The sequence below is a fragment of the Hemibagrus wyckioides genome, linkage group LG17 (assembly GCF_019097595.1).
Source record: "Hemibagrus wyckioides isolate EC202008001 linkage group LG17, SWU_Hwy_1.0, whole genome shotgun sequence".
Classification (NCBI taxonomy): domain Eukaryota; kingdom Metazoa; phylum Chordata; class Actinopteri; order Siluriformes; family Bagridae; genus Hemibagrus; species Hemibagrus wyckioides.
In genome coordinates, this window is record NC_080726.1 from 2,490,610 (window position 1) to 2,510,809 (window position 20,200).

Sequence of the window (20,200 nt, forward strand, 5' to 3'; positions counted from 1 at the left end):
TTCCAAATACAATGAACAGTCTTTGTTTTTGTTGTAAAATAAACATTGTTGAGGTCAGTAGATCATCCTGTGTGCCTGATGAATCAAATATGATACAAAATCATGTGTAAATAGTCATCAAAAAATGTAGTCTGTTTAAAGGTCTTTTTTTTTTTTTTACAAGTAGAACTTTCTATAAATTTTATTAGGCTTTATTTGGCTATAAGAGTGAAGGAGTTCAAGCTGTTTAAGCAAGGTGTTTTAAGATTCTAAATAAATGAATTACAAAAATCTTTGCATTGATTGTGTTTTTGCATCATCGCTGGAATGTTGGTGAGCATAAAGTAACTGACAGCATAATCACTGTTAGGAATCAATCAAGAAAAATCTGACATTTTTCTGTTCAAAAATCAGAAATGTATCTGAACCAAATATAGCAACAAAAGTAAAATTTAAAACGAGCAAAGCAGCTTCATAAGGAGGTCGTCGTTGTGAAGCCGATCCACAGGGGGAACAAATGAAATGAAGTTAGAAAGGTCAAAGAGCTTGATGGTCAGATCAGTCTTTTGAATGCATTGCGATTCTCAGGTCATGAAAAGTAACCTGTCTAATTAATTGTCTAAGGGTTCACCAGTATAGCGAGATTGAACCTGACACATGAGAAAATATTTTCGTTTTGCTGGTTTTGGCTCCCAGGTTAGCAGCTGCATTTCTTCTTTGTATTGGTTTTCTGTTTCCAGTTTGGTCCTGTTGTTTCCTTCATTCAACTCAAATCTCCTTTATTTCTGATATTTTTTTAATAAATTATCCTACATTTTGGGAACAATCAAATTAACAAATGAAAGACTAAGCAGCGGATGTTATTCTTCCCAGCTTTGGAAGTTGGGGTCAGAGCACAGGGTCAGCCATGATACAGCACCCTTGGAGCAGAGAGGATTAAGGACATTGCTCAGGGGTCTAACAGCAGCATTTTGGTGGTGCTGGGGCTTGAACCCTGACCTTCCAGAGCCTTCATCACTTCAGACACCACTAGTGGGGGCCACCCCAGTAGAGTCTATATGTTAAAGGTGTAAAGTGTCCATGAAATTTATTTATTATTGATTACTATTTCATTGATTTGATCTAGCTGTGACTTTTATCCTGCTTCGCAAATGACACCTGGACCTTCTTGAGATGTTGACTGGATGGACAAACCAGAAATCGTAATTCCTTAAACATTTGGTGGTGAAGGCACAAAAACGGGTTTAGCTCACAGTAGGCTGTGTTTCCATCAGCACCAGTTTTATCATTTCTAGAATCTTTACCACAGCCAAAGAATTTTTTAGAAACATCTTCACACAAAATGGCCAGTGTAGCTCAGGGAGAAATGAAATCTCACACCTCAGTTATAATTTTAATAAACACTTTTACTAACATTTCATGTTGAATCACATAACCTAACAGTTGAGTTATACCATAACCGGAATCCGGCATATAGAGGCCGAGTGAATGTGGTGTGGACTCTGTGGAGGAGTCTCATCGTGTCAGAGACGCTGTAGAAGGACAGAGTTCCTGCACTGTGATCCACATACACTCCTATTCTGGAGGATGCTGGACCTCGGAGCTTAGTCTCAATGTTGTTGTGCCAGAAAGAGAGAGAGGAAGTAGAACACCCCAGATTCCAGGACTGACTATTGTATCCAAACAAACACTCATTAGCGTTTCCTTTTCTGATGATCCCTTTATATGAGACTGATATGGACACACTGCCGCTCCATTCCACCTCCCAGTAACAGCTTCCACACACACTCTCCTTACACAACACCTGGGTGTGAGAGTCAAATCTCTCTAGATGATAAGAGTATGGCTGCTCTGTCTTACTCCGTGTCACCACTCTGTTCTTCTCAGACAGAATGAGTCGACGATGTACTGTGTTTGGATCCAGAGTCAGATAACAGAAACCTAAAGCAATAAAATATCCACAGGTTAGATGTTAATCGCAGGATTTATAATGTGTGTGTGTTTGTGTGTGTTGTAAACCTACACTGCAAAAAAAATTCTCTCCTGTTCTCTGCTTCTGAAGATGAAATCATCTGATCTGCTGCAGCTGTGGAGAAACAGACAAAATTGAGGCAAAAAAAGACTTGGAAATAATTTAAATTGTGAGGAATGTAAATGTCCAACTGTGCAGCATTTCAAGTTACAAATAAGTCACACCTTAAAAACCAATCATTTTTCAGAGGTGAATCTCTGATAAGATGACATTTTTTTGTAGTGATTAACGATTCGGTTGTTGTTCCTAATATTTGGTACATTTAAAGTGGATTCATGGTTAATTTTCTTTGTCTAGTGAATTTATTTTCACATAATTTACAAAGATAATGCTAATAAATGGAGTTGTGCTAGACCTTTCAAATAAAATACTAAGTTCCATAAATAAAATTATTCATTATTAAAATGTAAAAAATACAAAGGTTAAGGCAAAATTGCTTCTCATTCACACTCACATTTTGAGTTCATAAAACTGAGAGTGAATGAGACTTCATCTTTTTAAATAAATTCATTCTGATTTAAAAATTCAGATAATATTTCACATTAGGATTTTATTATTTGATTATGATTTTTCTTCTTCCTGCTTACTTTTCATTTCTGTTCTATGAATGGTATGTTTCTCTTTACTGTGATGCTGATCTAATACATCTGGCTGGATTTTGTTGAATTCCTTCTCACAGACTCGTTCTTTCAGATCTGAGAGAGATTTCCTCACTCCATCAAATGAGACATGTTGATTGACAGTGAAGCTGGGTGAGTCTTCACATCCAGGAGAGACACAGAGAGACGGGAAACTCTACAGAGAGGAAACACATCATAGAGAAGGAGAAAAGTGTAGGAGAGGAACGAATGAATCTCAGACTGAATCAGACCAAAGACACACTTGTGATCTCAGACAGGAACATTTCTTCTTGCTGTAATGAGCTTTTAGGAGGGGTGTGTGTGTGTGTTTCCTCCTGACTTTGTCCACAGTCTTTTTCAGATCCTGCGCTGCCTTCTGCTTCTCCTGGATCCTCTGCTGGGATTTCATCTGCTCCTCCTTTAGCTCATTCTGAGACCAAATAAAACACATTTCATTATTTCTGCATTAATAATAATGTCAGTAATAACTGGAGTGAAACATTTAAAGCTATAAAATTATATTGTGAACTAAAATAAAATCTTACCTAAATCAAATAGAATAAATGTTTTAATCACTAGTCTGAAGTTTAGTCTGAAGAATTGTAACAAAAAACAAACAAACAAATAAATAAATATAAAAATAAACTCTCTATAAAATAAACTCTCAACAGAAAGGCCACACCAGAAGTCTAGTCTAGTCTGTGTGTTCTGTATAATATGTGGTGCAGAGATTCAGGTTACTACATCCAGACCAAGATCCTGTTTAACTTTTGATCTTTACAGAGTATACAGTCAGCTCCGTATGTGTTGCACACAGTTACAGTTATTTTATCTGTCTATGTCAGTATATTGAACATTAAACTAAATCATTCTTCCATTCATTATTGCAGGTGAAGTGTAAACATCACATGCATACATAAAGCTCTTTGTGTGATTATTTTTCTTAATTATATATATATATATATATATATATATATATATATATATATATATATATATATATATATATATATATATATAAAATTTATTTTATTTTATTTTTTTTAATGAGAAGATTCTGAAGGACTTTGATGGGAAGAATCTCTAAGAGAAAAGAAAAAAGTTGGGGGAATGAGGTAATTGGAAAAAATAAAAGGATAAAACTATGAATGAAGAGCTTGTTAAAGTGTCCCAGGTATTCATTAATTTAAAGCCAACTAAAACACACACACACACATAGTGAAACTATATGCTACTGTTGATGTTTATATCACAATGCAGATTTTAATTTGGAAGTATTTTGTTTTATTTCTGTCAATAAGATTTTATTTAAGTGTCACGTACGTAAATATTTGGACGTCGGACACAGCTTTAATTTTAGAATACGTACATCGAAGGTAGCCCTTTATGTGTGAAAGAGGAACAAATTAACAGACTGAGCATGCTTTGTTCCTGGAGAACAGTTAACCTGAAGCGGTATGCCTTACACACACACACACACACACACACACAGGCCATGAGATAAGTTTCATAAGTTTTTATTTTTAAAAGTCTGAGGAGAAGGGGAACCTTGTGAATTCTACTGGCTATCATGTTAGCTCTTGGTGTGAGCTTCAGTGGTCTGATGTAGCTGTTTATGTTGTACTTAGTCCTTAGGACTGACTTCAGATTTTTTGTTGCTACGTCGCCTGGCTGCTTTGTGCAGCAGATCAGATAGATATATTTGATATTACTCCAAAGGCCTTACTGCTCTTCTAAATAAAAACATTGCAAGTTTGTTTCTGTGTTAGTTGGTAAACTGGACTGATTGGTTTGACCAGTATATCACTTCCTTACTAACAACCTTTTGGCTTCACTGAAAAATTATAATGATATCAAGTTCTCACCTGTTTTTCAGTTCTCTCTGCTTTAGTTGCAACGGTATTATGACCTTTGTGTTTATCCATCATACTCTGGTCAGTACGACAGTAGATCTCCATCACTTTACCATGTTCAGAGTCGATCTTCTCTTGGAGCTTTGCACAGGCCTCAACTATCTTGTGCTTCTTATAGTCAGGAGACTGAAAGTGTGGGTTAAGATGATATTTACAATAGGAGGCCTGACAATCCAGACAGGAGATGACAGCTTTGCATTTTCTCCCGGTGCAGGAATCACACTCCACATCTCCAGGTCCAGCATAACAGTGAGCAGAAGAAGCAGCTGGATGTTTAGACTTCTTCAGTTCCTCCACCTTTTTATTCAGGTTGTTGTTCCTGTTTAAAGAAGGCTTTGGAGTGAAAGGCTCTTCACACTGGGGACAGATGTAAACACACCTCTGATCGTCATCATTCCAGAAACGAACAATACACTCCATACAGAAACTGCGTCCACAGGGAATAGTCACTGGATCCTTCAGGAGTTTCTGACACAGTGGACAGTTATACAGATCATGAGATAGTAAAGTACTGGCCCCTGCCATTTTTCTACAGTCACAGAGAGAAAAAGAGAGACAGAGAGTGAGAGAGATAGAGAGACAGAGAACGTCTGTACACTGAACGGCACCCTGGGTTTTCGTTTTCTCAGAAATGAGATTCATGTTCTCTGAGGTATTTACACTGTGGCAACCAGATAGGAGTGGCTTTTAAATAAGAGGAGGTTCTATCTTTAACCCTTTGACAGGAAACTCAACCACACAGTTGCACACATTTATCATTGTAATAAAGTGAACATCAAATTGTCTCAAACTTTTTTCCTCTATCTCAAGGCATTACCAGTAGTATTTTCACATAATATAATCAATACAATAAGTGTGTTTTTACCTCATTGCTAGAGTGTTTGCAGGACATCATTGTTGTGACACTGACAACAAAGAGGGACTCATCTTTGTTTATAAAACCTTTAAAAATGCATCTGACCGAAAGTAAGCTACAACAATCTAATTTAAAACGATGGTTTCCTGAGGCTTTTGTGTTTCCTTCCGTAGTTCTGTATCTGCAGATGTCTGCCATCACTGCAGCGTGTCAAGGAAACTGCTGGCAAGAATATCTATGACTTCACCAAAATATTTCACATAAAATGTCAGATGAGCCATTACAAAAAGCCCAAATGTAGAAATATGCCTCATGGTTGCCTTTTGATTTTGATTGATATAAAATTTAAGAAATACAATTTAAATAAAATGTAAATCTAGAATATAAAATATAATAAATACACTAGACAAAAAGAGGAATCTAAAATAAAATGAATATCAGAATAAAATACAAAATATAATATAAAATAGACTATCAATTAAACAATATATAAAAACTAGACATGTAAATTTCCTGAAGAAAATGTGAGTGGTGCTTGCCGTGGCAAAACTCGTCCCCGAGTTCATGGAGGAAATAACTGGACATGTCACGCACTTCCCCTCTTTTTGCTGAGCAGTTTGATATATCACGTGTATGTTGCAGTAACATTAGCATCAACGTTAGCATTAGCATTAGCATTAATGTTAGCATTAGCGTTTGCATTGACATTAGCATTAGCGTTAGCATTAGCATCAACATTAGCATTATCGTTAGCATTAGTATCAACATTAGCGTTAGCATTAGCGTTAGCATTAATGTTAGCATTAGCATCAACGTTAGCATTAGCGCTAGCCTTAGCGTTAGCATTAGCGGTAGCATTAGCATTAACCTTATCATTAGCCTTAACATGAGCATATAACATAGGGTGCCAATACTTTTGTGATGTCAAAACTTTTGGAACACTCCACCATTTATAATGGAGGTCTATGGGAAAAAATTCCACTTTGAGTTTCCGTACCGGTAATACCGGAATTCCGATCGCTTATAAAAGTCATAGCACATCTTTCCCGAACAAGCCGCATGATTTGACACCTCATTCGTGGGTCTACGACAAACGGTGCGGGACTAGTTAGCGGACAAAATTTGTACAGAAGAAGAAGAAGAAGAAGAAGAATTATAATAATAATAATAAGTATGAGGAATAGTAATAGTGATGCTTTGCATAGCAAGCACCACTAATTAAAACAGAATAAAAATAAGCAATAATAGAATAGATATGAATGGAATAAGCAGAATGTTCAAAGAATGTGCAAATTATCTGTTTGCTAAGTGATTCCTGTTTGCATGTACATGTCCTTTGGCTGCAGTGTTTTGCCTTCAATGTATTGTATTTTAAAAAGCAAAGGAATAAGGGCGTCTGCTAAATGCCGGAAATATAAATGCAGTCTCTGCAGCAAGATGATGCTGTCTACATTGATTACGTATGCAGCTTGTCTCAGTGTGTTAGGGTATTTTTCTTCTTGTTCACTGTAAAGTGCTGTATTGTTCATGTAATGTGTGCAAAGTTTTAACAGAGACAGCTGAAGAAAAATGTTGAATGTGTATAAGGCAAGAAGGAGTACATGGGGTGTTTGCCTGTGTGAGCATGAACACCCCTGGCATTTAGAAGGGGTGAAATATAATGGCTTTTATTGCAGTGTAACTGGTCTGTGGGGTTCTTTAAGGAAAAAAGCTCCAAAGAAAAATACTGTTTTATTAATGAGATTATCGTTAACGAATCTTGTTATGTGAATGAAATGTTCTCGTTCTCTTCCATGTACTGACTCACGTTCTGCATTCACTTAAGTCCCACAAATGTAAACCTTTAGCAGCTTTTTTTCTGCTTGATAAAGGCTGTTGAGGAAGGAGCATGTCACTAGATGGACATATTGAATGAATCTGCACTTTACTTTAAGTCAGAACGAGAATGGTAAACCTCCTGATTCTGAATATTAGTGAACACATAAACGCAACATACAGGCTTTTTAAAATAAAAATAAAGACTTATATAATCAGAAAATGTACAAAAAGTTGCCAGGTTAATAACCAAACCACAGTGGAGCAAAATAATTCTATAAATCTGAAAATAAAATTTTGAAACAAAAAAGGAAACAAGCAAATACTAAAGAAATTTAACAAATTAAAAATGCTGTGCTCTGTAGCTAGTGATGAACTTCGATAATGATGAGCTGTTTTGTTGTTTTTGTTTCATGTGGAACTTTTATTTTAAAAAGAACGAGAAAAAGGACAGAATAGGACCCTATAGCAAGAATGTATCTTTGTCATAATACTGATTATGTTATTAGAGTTATTTAGATTTTTAGAAGTTTTACAGATTTCAAATGACACATGGCACATAGAAACATTTTGCCATTCTAACATTATCTCTGTCACTACAGCATGGTGTTAAAAGTATAACAGAAAAACAGATAAATATGAACAGAAAGTTTATTATCACTGTATTTTACTGTAATGTATCATCACACCACTGGTTAAAAAACGTCTGCTGTTTTCAGCACACCTCCACAACGTTCGCTCTGTAGTGCAAAGAACATTCCTGGCTTTTTCAACTCAGGAAACTCCCCTTATCTAAGAAACATTTGTGATTTATTAACCAGGACACATAAATGTTTGCTCTATAAATCTTAGAGTGTATTTTACAGTCCGGTGTGCGGCTATGACACTTCAGAACCTTTCCTGTCACAAACATTTGTGATTTATTAACCAGGACACATAAATGTTTGCTCTATAAATCTTAGAGTGTATTTTACAGTCCGGTGTGCGGCTATGACACTTCAGAACCTTTCCTGTTTATTCCGCCAGATGCACAGAGAAAGTTTCGGTGTGTTTGAGATGAAAAGTATCATTAGTCAGTTTGAATCAATGAACACACATCTTTATTAGCAGCTTAAGTGATGCGTGAGACATTTGCTGAGATGTTTGCGTGAGACAATGCGTGAGACATTTGCTGTCAGCAACTTCTTGCTAAAATAATTACACAGCCTTTTTTACAGTTCTGTGATGTACACACACCTGGCTGTGTGTGAAATGTGCCTCAAGCTAAAATCACTGCTTGCCTCCTCTTGCTAGGAATGAAACGTGTGTGTGTGTGTGTGTGTGTGTGTACTCACTTGTGTGTGTGATTTAAAAATGATCAGACAGACAAGTATTTTGACTTAAGCTTGACTAAAAATGAAATGTTTTTCATTTACACAATACAATTTCAGTACATGATGCTAAACCTGGAGGCTATAAGTTTCCATTACCTGTTAGCTACTTACACTTCATAGCAATCTGATTCATAGAATCATTGTTTGAATCAGAGAATCTTTTGGTAATCAGTGAATCGTTTAGGTATGAGCGAAATTCCCTTTGCTGTCAGTCAGCCGACCAGCCTTTAAATCTTTGATCTTTTGTTCATGGCTGAGATTTGCTCTTCTGTTATTCAATGAATCAGTGTTCAAATCAGGGAATCTTTTGATCAAGATTCATTTCTTACTTGTGAACTCTTGTATCATTGAGTGTTTCTTCATTAACCCAGATTGACTCATTTCTTGTTCAGCAAATAATTTCTACGGATGTACACTATATTGCCAAAAGTATTTGCTCACCTACCTTGACTCGCATATGAACTTAAGTGACATCCCATTCCTAATCCATAGGGTTCAATATGACGTCGGTCCACCCTTTGCAGCTATAACAGCTTCAACTCTTCTGGGAAGGCTGTCCACAAGGTTTAGGAGTGTGTTTATGGGAATTTTTGACCATTCTTCCAGAAGCACATTTGTGAGGTCACACACTGATGTTGGATGAGAAGGCCTGGCTCTCAGTCTCCGCTCTAATTCATCCCAAAGGTGTTCTATCGGGTTGAGGTCAGGACTCTGTGCAGGCCAGTCAAGTTCCTCCACACCAGACTCTGTCATCCATGTCTTTATGGACCTTGCTTTGTGCACTGGTGCACAGTCATGTTGGAAGAGGAAGGGGCCAGCTCCAAACTGTTCCCACAAAGTTGGGAGCATGGAATTGTCCAAAATGTCTTGGTATGCTGAAGCATTCAGAGTTCCTTTCACTGGAACTAAGGGGCCAAGCCCAGCTCCTGAAAAACAACCCCACACCATAATCCCCCCTCCACCAAACTTTACACTTGGCACAATGCAGTCAGACAAGTACCGTTCTCCTGGCAACCGCCAAACCCAGACTCATCCATCAGATTGCCAGATGGAGAAGCGCGATTCGTCACTCCAGAGAACGCGTCTCCACTGCTCTAGAGTCCAGTGGCGGCGTGCTTTACAACACTGCATCCGACGCTTTGCATTGCACTTGGTGATGTATGGCTTGGATGCAGCTGCTCGGCCATGGAAACCCATTCCATGAAGCTCTCTGCGCACTGTTCTTGAGCTAATCTGAAGGCCACATGAAGTTTGGAGGTCTGTAGCGATTGACTCTGCAGAAAGTTGGCGACCTCTTCGCACTATGCGCCTCAGCATCCGCTGACCCCGCTCCGTCAGTTTACGTGGCCTACCACTTCGTGGCTGAGTTGCTGTCGTTCCCAAACACTTCCACGTTCTTATAATACAGCTGACAGTTGACTGTGGAATATTTAGGAGCGAGGAAATTTCACGACTGGATTTGTTGCACAGGTGGCATCCTATCACAGTTCCACGCTGGAATTCACTGAGCTCCTGAGAGCGACCCATTCTTTCACAAATGTTTGTAAAAACAGTCTGCATGCCTAGGTGCTTGATTTTATACACCTGTGGCCATGGAAGTGATTGGAACACCTGATTCTGATTATTTGGATGGGTGAGTGAATACTTTTGGCAATATAGTGTACATTTTGAAACACGTTTTGGCTAATTTGATCGTGCTAATCAGTACTTTTTTTCAGCGGATCAGTGAATCAGTGAATCTTTCAGACATCACCAGGCTTCACTTTTCAGTCATTCAGTGGATCAGTGCATGAGTCAGTGAGTCTTTTGGTCATGGATGAGCCACTCGTTATTACTTTTTAGTATTATTTTAGTTTTTAAACTACTGAATATTTTGGTAGACACAGAGATTTAATTTTCTGTTGTTCAGTTAGTGTTGAATCAGTGCATCATTCTGCAACAAGAAGAATTCACTCCTCTATTCAGTGAATCAGATGTGCTTAATTCTGTTTCATCCCATCTGAGGTAATTCAGTGTGAGATTAAGATTTCCAGCATTTCAGTGTATGTGATACATCTTTTGCATTATATGTAAACATAAAAAACTAACCAAATCATTTAACTGAAATAGATCCATAAAGCTTGAGACACTGAGAAAGAAGAATATGGTTTGAGGTGCTTCAAAATCATTAAAGACAGACAGACAGAGACAGAGAGAGAGAGAGAGAGAGAGAGAGAGAGAGAGAGAGAGAGAGGGAGCAAGAGAGAGAGAGTTTTAAAAAAGATGAAAGAAACAAAGGTATTCCATTACAAGAGAGCCAATAAACTGGCTTAATCCACTTCATTAAAAAGGAATCGTCTCAGTTTTAAAGCTTTGGATCCAAATAGCTGCCTCTCTCTCTCTCTCTCTCTCTCTCTCTCTCAAAATGAGCCTGCTCTGACTGAAATGTCTTATTTGAAAATAAAATTCATCAGACTTTCTCTTTGTAAATTTAACATGCGAAATTTAACCATTTTTTATTTGAAAATGAACCTACTGGGTGACTGAAACGATCGTGTCTCATAATATCTAAAAAGATTCTCACTGTTGCCACCTACTGGTGTAATGATGTAACCTACGGACTCGGTCACTGAACGAATCATCTAGGTGAACGCAAGCAAAAGTTTCGACTCATGAATCAGGATGAATCGATTACCCCCGCGAGTTAATTTTTTATTTTTTATTTTTTGAATAAACGTTGGAAAGTCAAGTTCAAGTTTCTCAGCTCCTGATTTAATTGGATAGAAGATTAGGCGGGATAGAGAGTAGGCGGGGCTTTAGTAGGAAAGGTTATAAATCCAGACACGGCCCGCTTTTCTCGGTGCTTCGATTGTTTTGTTTCAGGAGTAAAGAGTAGCTTAATTAAACGGGATTAAACTGGGGTAAAGATATTTGAACGGTGGAGTTTAACTGATTAAAACGTTAAGTGGGTAAGACTGTGTAATAATTAGTAGATAATAGTTTTAATAAACTGAATATTGCCTGTGTAAGAGTCACAGTGCAGTAAATTAGGCTTAATTGGGAAAATTTCTCATTTAAAATCCCAGGAATAAAATACTGCGGGTTTGTTGTTGTTGTTATAGATAAATTATCAGGATGTTTAATAATTGGTCATTGCAGCTCGACCTAATAACCAAACTGATCATAAGTACTCTTAGTTGAGATTTATTTTCTCTCACATGGCGTTTCTATACTTACAAGCTAACTGGTTTCCCTCAAAATCCCCTCCTGATATTTTGTTTGTTTGAAAATATTCCATAATATTTACATTCTGACATTTAAAATTCCAGGCTATTTTTTTTTTATCTTTTTTACAATTTAATAAAATGTCAATGTGCAGTACCGCTGTGATCCACCGGGCGGCGACAAATCACGTCTAAAATTGTATGATCTGTTAAATTCTGCTCGGGTTTCTTTTTAAAGTTAACTTTGTAAACTGTTTCTTTGATTTTACACATCATGTTCAAACGTTTTTAGTAAAGCTGGTACTTTAGTTGGTTTTTTTTTTTTTTTTAGTTTTTTACTCTGCACTGAAGTAAAGATTTTCTTTTCTGTTCTTCAGCCATTTTGCATGAACTCATGGACCTCCCTGACTTTAAGAGGAGGAACAAGAAGAAAAGGAGATGCAGAGCGACGGATAGCTTCAGCAGACGATTTGAAGGCAAGCTGCTGGTTTATTTCAGGGATTTTTACATAGCAGTACGTTTATTTAAGCCATTAAAGGAAAACTCCACCTGGACGTGTTTTTGTTGTAATTTGCCGTGGAACCACCAGAGGGCAGAAAAGCACAGAAGCCATTTTAATAACGATTATATATTTTCTAACACATTCGGAGTCAAACAAATGAGCTAAAATACAGGAAAGTGAATCACTTTAGCCTGTTATAAATTATATATAAATTATGTTGTATTTATTATATTTGTAGTATTTTTAGCAGAATATGTTTAGAAATAATAATGCATTAACTTTGTTACACTCCAATGAATCCTCTTCAAGCTTTTCCTTGTTGTATTCAGATGTTTACAGACTCCAGGACGAGGTTTTGGGAGAAGGAGCGTACGCAGTCGTGCAGTCGTGTGTCCGTCTGAGCACGAGGACCGAGTATGCAGTGAAGGTGAGCTCACTGTGGGGAAGATGGATGATGACCAGAAGGAAAAGGTTTGAGGACTGATGGCAGAAGGCATTAATATGGGAAAAATGAAAAGGGAGTTCATTTATAATCTGTCAAGCAAATTGTGAAGAATAGCTAATCTAATTCATGCTTAGGCTTAAATGCAAAAGTTTGTGCACCCTGCTAGTTTGTGTTTATTTTTCTATTCATTTTTTCTTTTGAATGGAATATACTGTAATTAATATAAACTCTAGGGAGGTTCAAACATTGTTTATACTGCTTTACCTGATATTAAGACATTTTGTTAAAAAAACAGTAATTATTTATATATACACAGATCAGGCATAACATTATGACCAGTGCCAGGTGCCGTGAATTAGACTGAGTATCTCCTCATCATGGCACCTGTTAGTGGGTGGGATATATTAGGCAGCAAGTCAACATTTTGTCCTCAAAGTTGATGTTAGAAGCAGGAAAAATGGACAAGTGTAAGGATTTGAGCGAGTTTGATGAAGGACCAAATTGTGATGGCTAGACCACTGGATCAGAGCATCTCCAAAACTGCAGCTCTTGTGGGGTGTTCCTGGTCTGCAGTGGTCAGTATCTATCAAAAGTATCCTTTAAGTCCTGTAAGTTGCGAGGTGGGCCTCCATGGTAACATACAGGACATAAAGGATCTGCTGGTAACATCTTGGTGCCAGATACCACAGCACACCTTCAAGGGATCTAGTGGAGTCCATGCCTCGACTGGTCAGGGCTGTTTTGGGAGCAAAATGTGGGACCAATACAATATTATCATGTTATGCCTGATCAGTGTATATTGTAAAGAATACGTCATTATTCATACAGAAATTACGGAAGGGATACAAACTTTTGCACTCAATTCCACACAATTATAGATTAAAAACTTGAAGACGTTTCTGCTGAACACGCGTGTTTAAGGTTTTTATTTTTAAGGGGATTCTGTGGAAATTTCTGGCGATTTATAAAAATCTGGTCTTTGCACTTAATTTTAAGGCCAGGTAAAGTTTATTTCTCTGTGTCTCTCTCTCTCTCTCTCTGTGTGTTGTGTGCTAGATTATCAAGAAGAGGCCGGGCCTGAGCAGAAGTCGTGTTTTTAGAGAGGTGGAGATTCTCTATCAGTGCCAAGGCCACAGGTATCTATCGCTCTCATTCTCACACACACACACCATTTCTTACATTACTGTACACGACAGCTGTGTTAAATTCAGGACTCTGATTGGTCAGAAGGTGTTGTCAGAGCTTCTGTTCTAGAAAACTAATCCTTAGTGCAGGTTTATATTAATGCACTCGTTCAGGTGTTACTGTTTCCATAGCAACAGCTCCTTCACATGTCATTGTTTGCAAGAAGACACAGATTTCATGGAAGGAGTCTCCAGTGTAGTTGTATTTGTAGCTTCAGTTGTATCCAGTGTGTATTTGTAGCTTCAGGTTTTTCATATCTTCAGGACAGAGATGTTGTTTTCTTTTATTGTTTTGTTCTTATTAACTACAAGTGGTAAAATTTTCTTCATGTGAGGAAGCGTGTTTACGTCTGCTGTGACTGTACAATGTGAGTAAGTGACTTATTTCCTTTTTTTTGCAGGAACATTCTGGAGCTGGTGGAGTTTTTTGAAGAAGATGACAGATTCTACTTGGTGTTCGAGAAGCTTAGAGGAGGTTCATCCGTCTGCTTCGTCCTCATTTTGATGCCCATCTCAGTCTTAAAGATTATTTTCACTTGATTTGTGCGTGTGGGTGTTTTTTCAGGTTCACTGTTGACTCACATCCACAGAAGGCAGCGTTTTAGTGAACAGGAAGTCAGCGCTGTGGTGCAGGACATCGCCAGCGCTTTACACTTCCTGCACAGTAAAGGTCAGTCAGCGGATCTGATTCACAGCACGAGCTGAACGATTCTGAGGTCTGACACACGCTGGAGCTCAGTCTGGGGAAAAGAATAAAAGAAAATACTTTTTCTTAAAGCTTCTAAAGCTTTTTCTTTCTTTCCTTTTATTTGTTGCTTGTTTTTCATTTTAATAAAACGTTTTTGTTTTCCTGACCTGGATAAAATGGATAGTAAAATTAAATGAAATTTATTATTTTATTTTTATTAGCTTTTTATTGTATTTTTTTAAAATTAGGTTTGGTTCTCTTTTTTTTTTTTTTTTTTTTTATTTAATTTACTTTTATTAATTTACCAGAATTAGGAAATGGTTGCTTAAAATAAATGCGTTTATTGATTATTCCATTTTTTTATTGATTTTATTCTTATTTTTATTTATATATAAAAACATATGCTTACTAAAAGAAATAAAATTCATTAAACTTATATTAAATGTTTTATTTTATTTTACTATTATGTTTTATTAAAATAGTTGCTACAAATACAACAAATGTAATACAAATGCAATAAATGTAATAAATGAATAAATGTAATAAATGAAATTATTTTACTTATTCATTTATAGATGTTAATGCATTTTTATTTAATTTTATTTTTATTATTGTATTTTTAATTTGTTTTTACTTTACAATTATTTACTACTTTTAGCATTTATTTATTATTATTAGCTTTATAGTTAAGACATGTTTTGGTTCTTTAGCTTGCCACTGAACCAACACGGCTAACAATGCTAACAATTAATGGAAGCTTATTGCCACCAGTTTAGTGTAGTTCACCAAATGTCTCTTTTTTTTTTTTCTCTAGTCATTTAGTGTTAGTCCACAGTTGGGAGGTGTGGCCTAAAACTAGGGGGCGGAGATTAGAAGTCATTAGCAGCCATTATTTGTTAGCTATTTTAATCTTGTAGTTCCAAGACAAAGCTAAAGACGTGAACCTGAGACTCTTAGCAGATCCTGGACAATCGACTGGACTTTATTTATTTATGAAATGTTGGTAATGTTAGTCATGTGACTGTGTGATATAGGAATGGCACATAGAGACCTGAAGCCAGAGAATATCCTCTGTGAGCACAGTGACAGGGTGAGTGTGTATTAATATGCACACACTCTCACTCTTTCAGACACATCGAATACGTTTAGAATGAAATATTTTGGAGGTGTTTGGTCATTCTGGTGTGTTTTTCAGTGATTTTTGTTAAACGTTAGCAGCTGATTCCTTGTCCTGTGTGTCTGCAGATGTGTCCAGTGAAGATCTGTGATTTTGACCTGGGCAGTGGGATGAAGCTGAGCAGCAACACTGACCTGATCTCCAGTCCACAGCTACTCACACCGGTAAGTGCTGAACACACAGAGACAAAGCGAGGGAGAGAGTGGAAGGGAGAACAAGGGAGGGAGTGAGAGACATGCAAGGGAGCGAGAGAGAGAGAAATCTTAAAGTTTATTTTGTTCACAGATGTGAAAGGTGTTTTCCTGTATGCTGTGTTTCAGTGCGGCTCGGCCGAGTACATGGCCCCCGAGGTGGTGGAGGTGTTCAACGAGGAGTTTGGAGTTTATGATAAACGCTGTGATCTGTGGAGTCTCGGCGTTGTCCTCTACATCCTGCTCAGTGGATCTCCTCCGTTCACCGGTCACTGTGGGACCGGGTGTGGCTGGGATCAGGGGGAACCGTGCCGCCAGTGCCAGGTGGGTCCAAACACAAACTGGTCTGATGAAGTGGAGTTCCTATAACAGCATGTTTCTAGCTTGAAGAACATTGAGAGAATTCATCAGCACATTCTGACCAGTCAAAATCCAGAATTCAATATCACTTCTGTAGTACAGCAATAATCTCACTGTAGTCTCACATAGCCTGATCTTCAGACTGTTTCTAGCTGCTATAGCGTAATTAAAAAAAAAAAAAGGTAGTAACATGTCCCATTAGATCTAGTCAGAGCTTCAGATTGAGAGCAGAAGGTCTGGACTCTGTGGCAGCTTTTATTGGCCAAGGAACCGCCCAAAAGAGGACATCTGACTAACATATAAATCAACCAGTCACAGTTTGTTTTGTTCAGTGTCATGTTTAGAGACGTGAAAAAGTAGATTTTCACAAAAGTAGTCCGATGTGTGACCAGAAATCGTTTATTTAAGAAATTCGTGCAGATGAATGAGTCTGTAAACTTCACATGATTTGAAAAATGCAGTGTTTATCTGATCCTCATAAGCCCTCACTGTCACAGCTGTAAACACCATGGCTTCCTTCTGCCATGAGAGAAGTACATCTGTCACAACTGTTTTGTTTCTAGGAGGATTGTTAAAAATGTGACGCAAGTCTACCTGGAAATCCAACCAATCAGTTGACTCCTAAAGTGTCCAATTTTTGTGTTGTGTACGCACCATTCGTTCAGCCAGTAGTCCGTGGGAGTGACGTCTGGGGCTGAGACGTCCTTCTCTATGCCAATTAACTGTGTTCTCTTGTTTTCCCACCCAGATCATGCTATTTGAGAACATTCAGGAAGGAAAGTACGAGTTTCCTGAGAAGGACTGGGCTCACGTGTCTGCTGAAGCTAAAGATCTTGTCTGCAAACTCTTAGTGCGTGACGCTAAACAGCGGCTCAGTGCGGAGCAGGTCCTCCAGCACCCGTGGGTACAGGGGGTACGACGCCACCGTCCAGTCACTCATTTACCTCGTTTGGATAAATACATGCTGTGGGGCTGGAAATGTGGACCTCAGGAGTGTTTGGGCCCCGTATTAGCTTGTTTGTAATGTTGATGCCGTCACTATGCTAATTTCAAACTACTGAGATTCGCACGGAGTGTAGAAGACAGTCATCGAAGTTTATTAAGCATGTTGAAATGCTAGCTAGATACGATTAGCCAGTGTGTCCTTCATTTTGAATAATTTGTAGTCATTTTCAAACATTAGCTTGTTTAGAAGCTAGCTACAAAAGCTTTGTGTGTTGATTAACAGATCAATAGCTCCAGGTTTTATTTAGTTGTTTTTATTTTTCTTACACTGAATGTACAAATGCTTGTTTTGCCTCATATTTAACCTCATATTTAGCCGTATTAATGTTAATAAGAACAGCATGCTGCTAAATTGCAATCATTACTGTTGATCTGTTTTGAGGTCTAATTGCCTCTTTCTTTTCTTTCGATTCTCCCAGCATGCTCAAAACGCATCCACACTACGTTCAGGGTGAGTTCATGTCCTGGAATTTTATATTCTTTTTAATGGGTTGTTTCTACTCATTAATAAAAGCTGCTCTATTACGGAGAGAGGATTGTCACAGGAACTCACCACGGGGTCCCAGAGGGTTCACCTCTTGGTCCGCTCACCAATTTATGAATAACAGAGGATTTGGGTTTTATCCAGGGTTCATCAACACTGTTATATGTTCCATACAAAACTCACTTTTAATATTTATCTATTAATTTTAAAGCCTTTTTAAATTTGATTCCTTTTCATCAGATTTTCAGTAAAAAATCCCCATGAACTTGGATATAATATTTGAAAGAAATCTTCTGTCCTTGTCTTTGGTCTTGTTTTTCCTCTCTCAGGGGATCCAGTGTCCAGGACCTCGCCACCTTTGCGGCTCAGGTGGTAGCTGTGAACCGTCAGCTGGTCCAGCAGGAAGTGAACGACAAGTCTGAGGAGAAGGACAGGAACTGCTTTGGGTTTGGTTCCTCCTTGTTCTGTTCTGCGTCTCCAAACTCGCTGCGTCTGTCGCGTCTGGCTCAGCGGCGCAGGGAGAGAAGCCGTCATCTCCTCAGCCCTCTGCTCACGGTCGGAGGAGCCACCTAACATCTCTGCATTGAACATCAGTGTGTTAAACAAGTCGACGGACCGAATGCATCACCGCTAATAATAGGAAAGAACAGAAATCTCATACTGCCCCGGAAGCATGGACTTTGGAAGCCGGACTGAAGGAATGTGCAATAATTATGCTTTCTGATTCAGTGAGCCTACACACACATATATGCACACACTTGAATGTTGATCCCTCAGACAAATATCTGATTGTTTTCTGGTTTAATTAGGACACGTTATTTATTTCATTTTTGTAATATTTCTTACATTTTTTCCATCTTTAACATTTTTTTCCCTTTAGATTAATATTCAGAAAAAGGAGAAAAGTGATGTAAATACATCAGACCTACTACTGTGTTCTTTATCATCAGGAGGCAGGAAACTCAGAACTTCTGGAATTTTATTGACCCAAAGAGCACTAAACCTTTTTGCATGTAAATATATTTTTATTTTTCGCATGATGAACGTTCTCATTTTGGGTTGAGACTATCTTTTTAAATGTTTTATATTTTTATAATGTTTTTTTTTTTGTTAACTTTGTCAGTTTCACAGGCCTTTTTTTTATTTAATTGAGTTTTTCTGTCTCTTTTTGTCTGTTTCCATTACTACAATATATTTTTTAAAAATTAAGCAGTTGAACAAACAGGAATTTATTTATTTTTTCCACATTTCCTAGTGTTTGTGTGATATAAAACCCAAAAGTTCACCCACAGTATCACAGTATCATGATGATCAGTTGGTGTGAGATGTTAAGAGACTAAACCTCTGAGATGTGGACTTTTGTTTCAGTTTATTTTTTCTTTCATTTTTTTTTTTGTCAAGCAAACTGTTTTTTAGTTACTGATGCTCCACACTGCTCCATGATATGTTTTATCATTATAGAATTTCATCCTTTGACATTTTTATGCATTTATACCATAGTGAACATGATAACCATGTAAATAAGTCTTTGTAGTAAGGCTCTTGTTTATTAATGGCACTTATATGGTGTGTGTTCATTTGTGGTAATTTTTTTTATTATTTATTTATTTTGGGAGAGACTTTTTTTCCCTTTTGTTGAATTTATTTAATTTTTTTCCAGTTTTAAAGAATTGTACTTCATGCTCTGCTGTGCACATCATGCAATATTTACACTTTATTTTTCACAAAATTAATGGACCAAATATTTGTTGGATTTTTGGTGAAATGTGATTTTTGCACAGTGACTCTTCAAATAAAGAGCAGGAACAGTTCAAACTGAGTCTTCCAATTATTTTATTTAAAAAACAAAAAAGCTGTCGCACATAATGAGTGCCTATTTTCTATATTTTAGGTTGCAGTTAAAGGGAAAATGTATTTACAAAAATAACTAAATGTCTTGAAGTTTGGCTATAAACCAGTGTGTAAAATAATGTGAATATTTATTTTTGAAAATATTTTAGTCATTTGTGAGAAATAATTAAACATAAAATGCAAAAGATAAAACCTGGAAAACATTACCAGAAATGTAAAACTTTAGCATGAAAATATTACATCATTTAAAAAAAGCTCTTGAAATAAATGTTTCAGTATAATATGGTGAAATATAAATTTCTCTGAATTTATTCACTACCCTTTTGTCTATTATATACAATTGTGAATAGGAAAAAATGAACACACCTACTAATTATTCGTAAATATTTGTAAAAAAAACAAAAAAAACAGGAAGTTGCATCATTTTTTTTATTTTTCTGGAGACAAAAAAGAGAGTTCTTTCATTCTTGTATTTATTTTTAAATGATACTGACAGTCAGTGACATCTTAAAAGAAGCTCAG

The 20,200-nt window shown here is 37.1% G+C and overlaps 2 protein-coding genes across 3 annotated transcripts; one reads left to right on the forward strand and one right to left on the reverse strand.

Moving 5' to 3' along the window:
• Positions 1-1,359: 1,359 nt before the first annotated feature.
• On the reverse strand, positions 1,360-5,214 carry LOC131368167 (tripartite motif-containing protein 16-like). 2 transcript variants are annotated; one of them, XM_058414117.1, is made up of 5 exons: positions 4,497-5,214; positions 2,972-3,061; positions 2,599-2,806; positions 2,003-2,065; positions 1,360-1,920 (listed from the first exon to the last, which is right to left on the reverse strand). In XM_058414117.1, exons 1-5 carry the CDS (start codon positions 5,184-5,186, stop codon positions 1,397-1,399), a joined length of 1,575 nt encoding a protein of 524 aa, XP_058270100.1. In that variant the 5' UTR covers positions 5,187-5,214; the 3' UTR covers positions 1,360-1,396. The 2 variants fall into 2 exon arrangements, with proteins under 2 accessions (XP_058270100.1, XP_058270099.1); XM_058414116.1 differs by having other exon boundaries at positions 2,894-3,061.
• A 6,259-nt stretch (positions 5,215-11,473) lies between these two features.
• LOC131367688 (MAP kinase-interacting serine/threonine-protein kinase 2-like) lies at positions 11,474-19,511 on the forward strand. Its single transcript, XM_058413126.1, has 12 exons — positions 11,474-11,536; positions 12,169-12,267; positions 12,623-12,720; positions 13,795-13,874; positions 14,324-14,397; positions 14,488-14,592; positions 15,645-15,700; positions 15,856-15,951; positions 16,108-16,302; positions 17,087-17,251; positions 17,763-17,794; positions 18,157-19,511. Exons 2-12 carry the CDS (start codon positions 12,186-12,188, stop codon positions 18,398-18,400), a joined length of 1,227 nt encoding a protein of 408 aa, XP_058269109.1. The 5' UTR covers positions 11,474-11,536; positions 12,169-12,185; the 3' UTR covers positions 18,401-19,511.
• The last annotated feature ends 689 nt before the right edge of the window (positions 19,512-20,200 follow it).

Bases quoted from the DNA above. Each gene is read 5' to 3' on its own strand.
- LOC131368167 (XM_058414116.1), bottom strand. From the start codon at position 5,186: ATGAATCTCATTTCTGAGAAAACGAAAACCCAGGGTGCCGTTCAGTGT. The intron at 3,062-4,496 runs GTGAGAACTTGA...ATTTGGTCTCAG, and splicing joins CAGAGAGAACTGAAAAACAG to AATGAGCTAAAGGAGGAGCA. The intron at 2,807-2,893 runs GTGTGTCTTTGG...TCCTCTCTGTAG, and splicing joins GTTCCTGTCTGAGATCACAA to AGTTTCCCGTCTCTCTGTGT.
- LOC131367688 (XM_058413126.1), top strand. From the start codon at position 12,186: ATGGACCTCCCTGACTTTAAGAGGAGGAACAAGAAGAAAAGGAGATGC. The intron at 13,875-14,323 runs GTATCTATCGCT...TTTTTTTTGCAG, and splicing joins TATCAGTGCCAAGGCCACAG to GAACATTCTGGAGCTGGTGG. The intron at 14,593-15,644 runs GTCAGTCAGCGG...TGTGTGATATAG, and splicing joins ACACTTCCTGCACAGTAAAG to GAATGGCACATAGAGACCTG.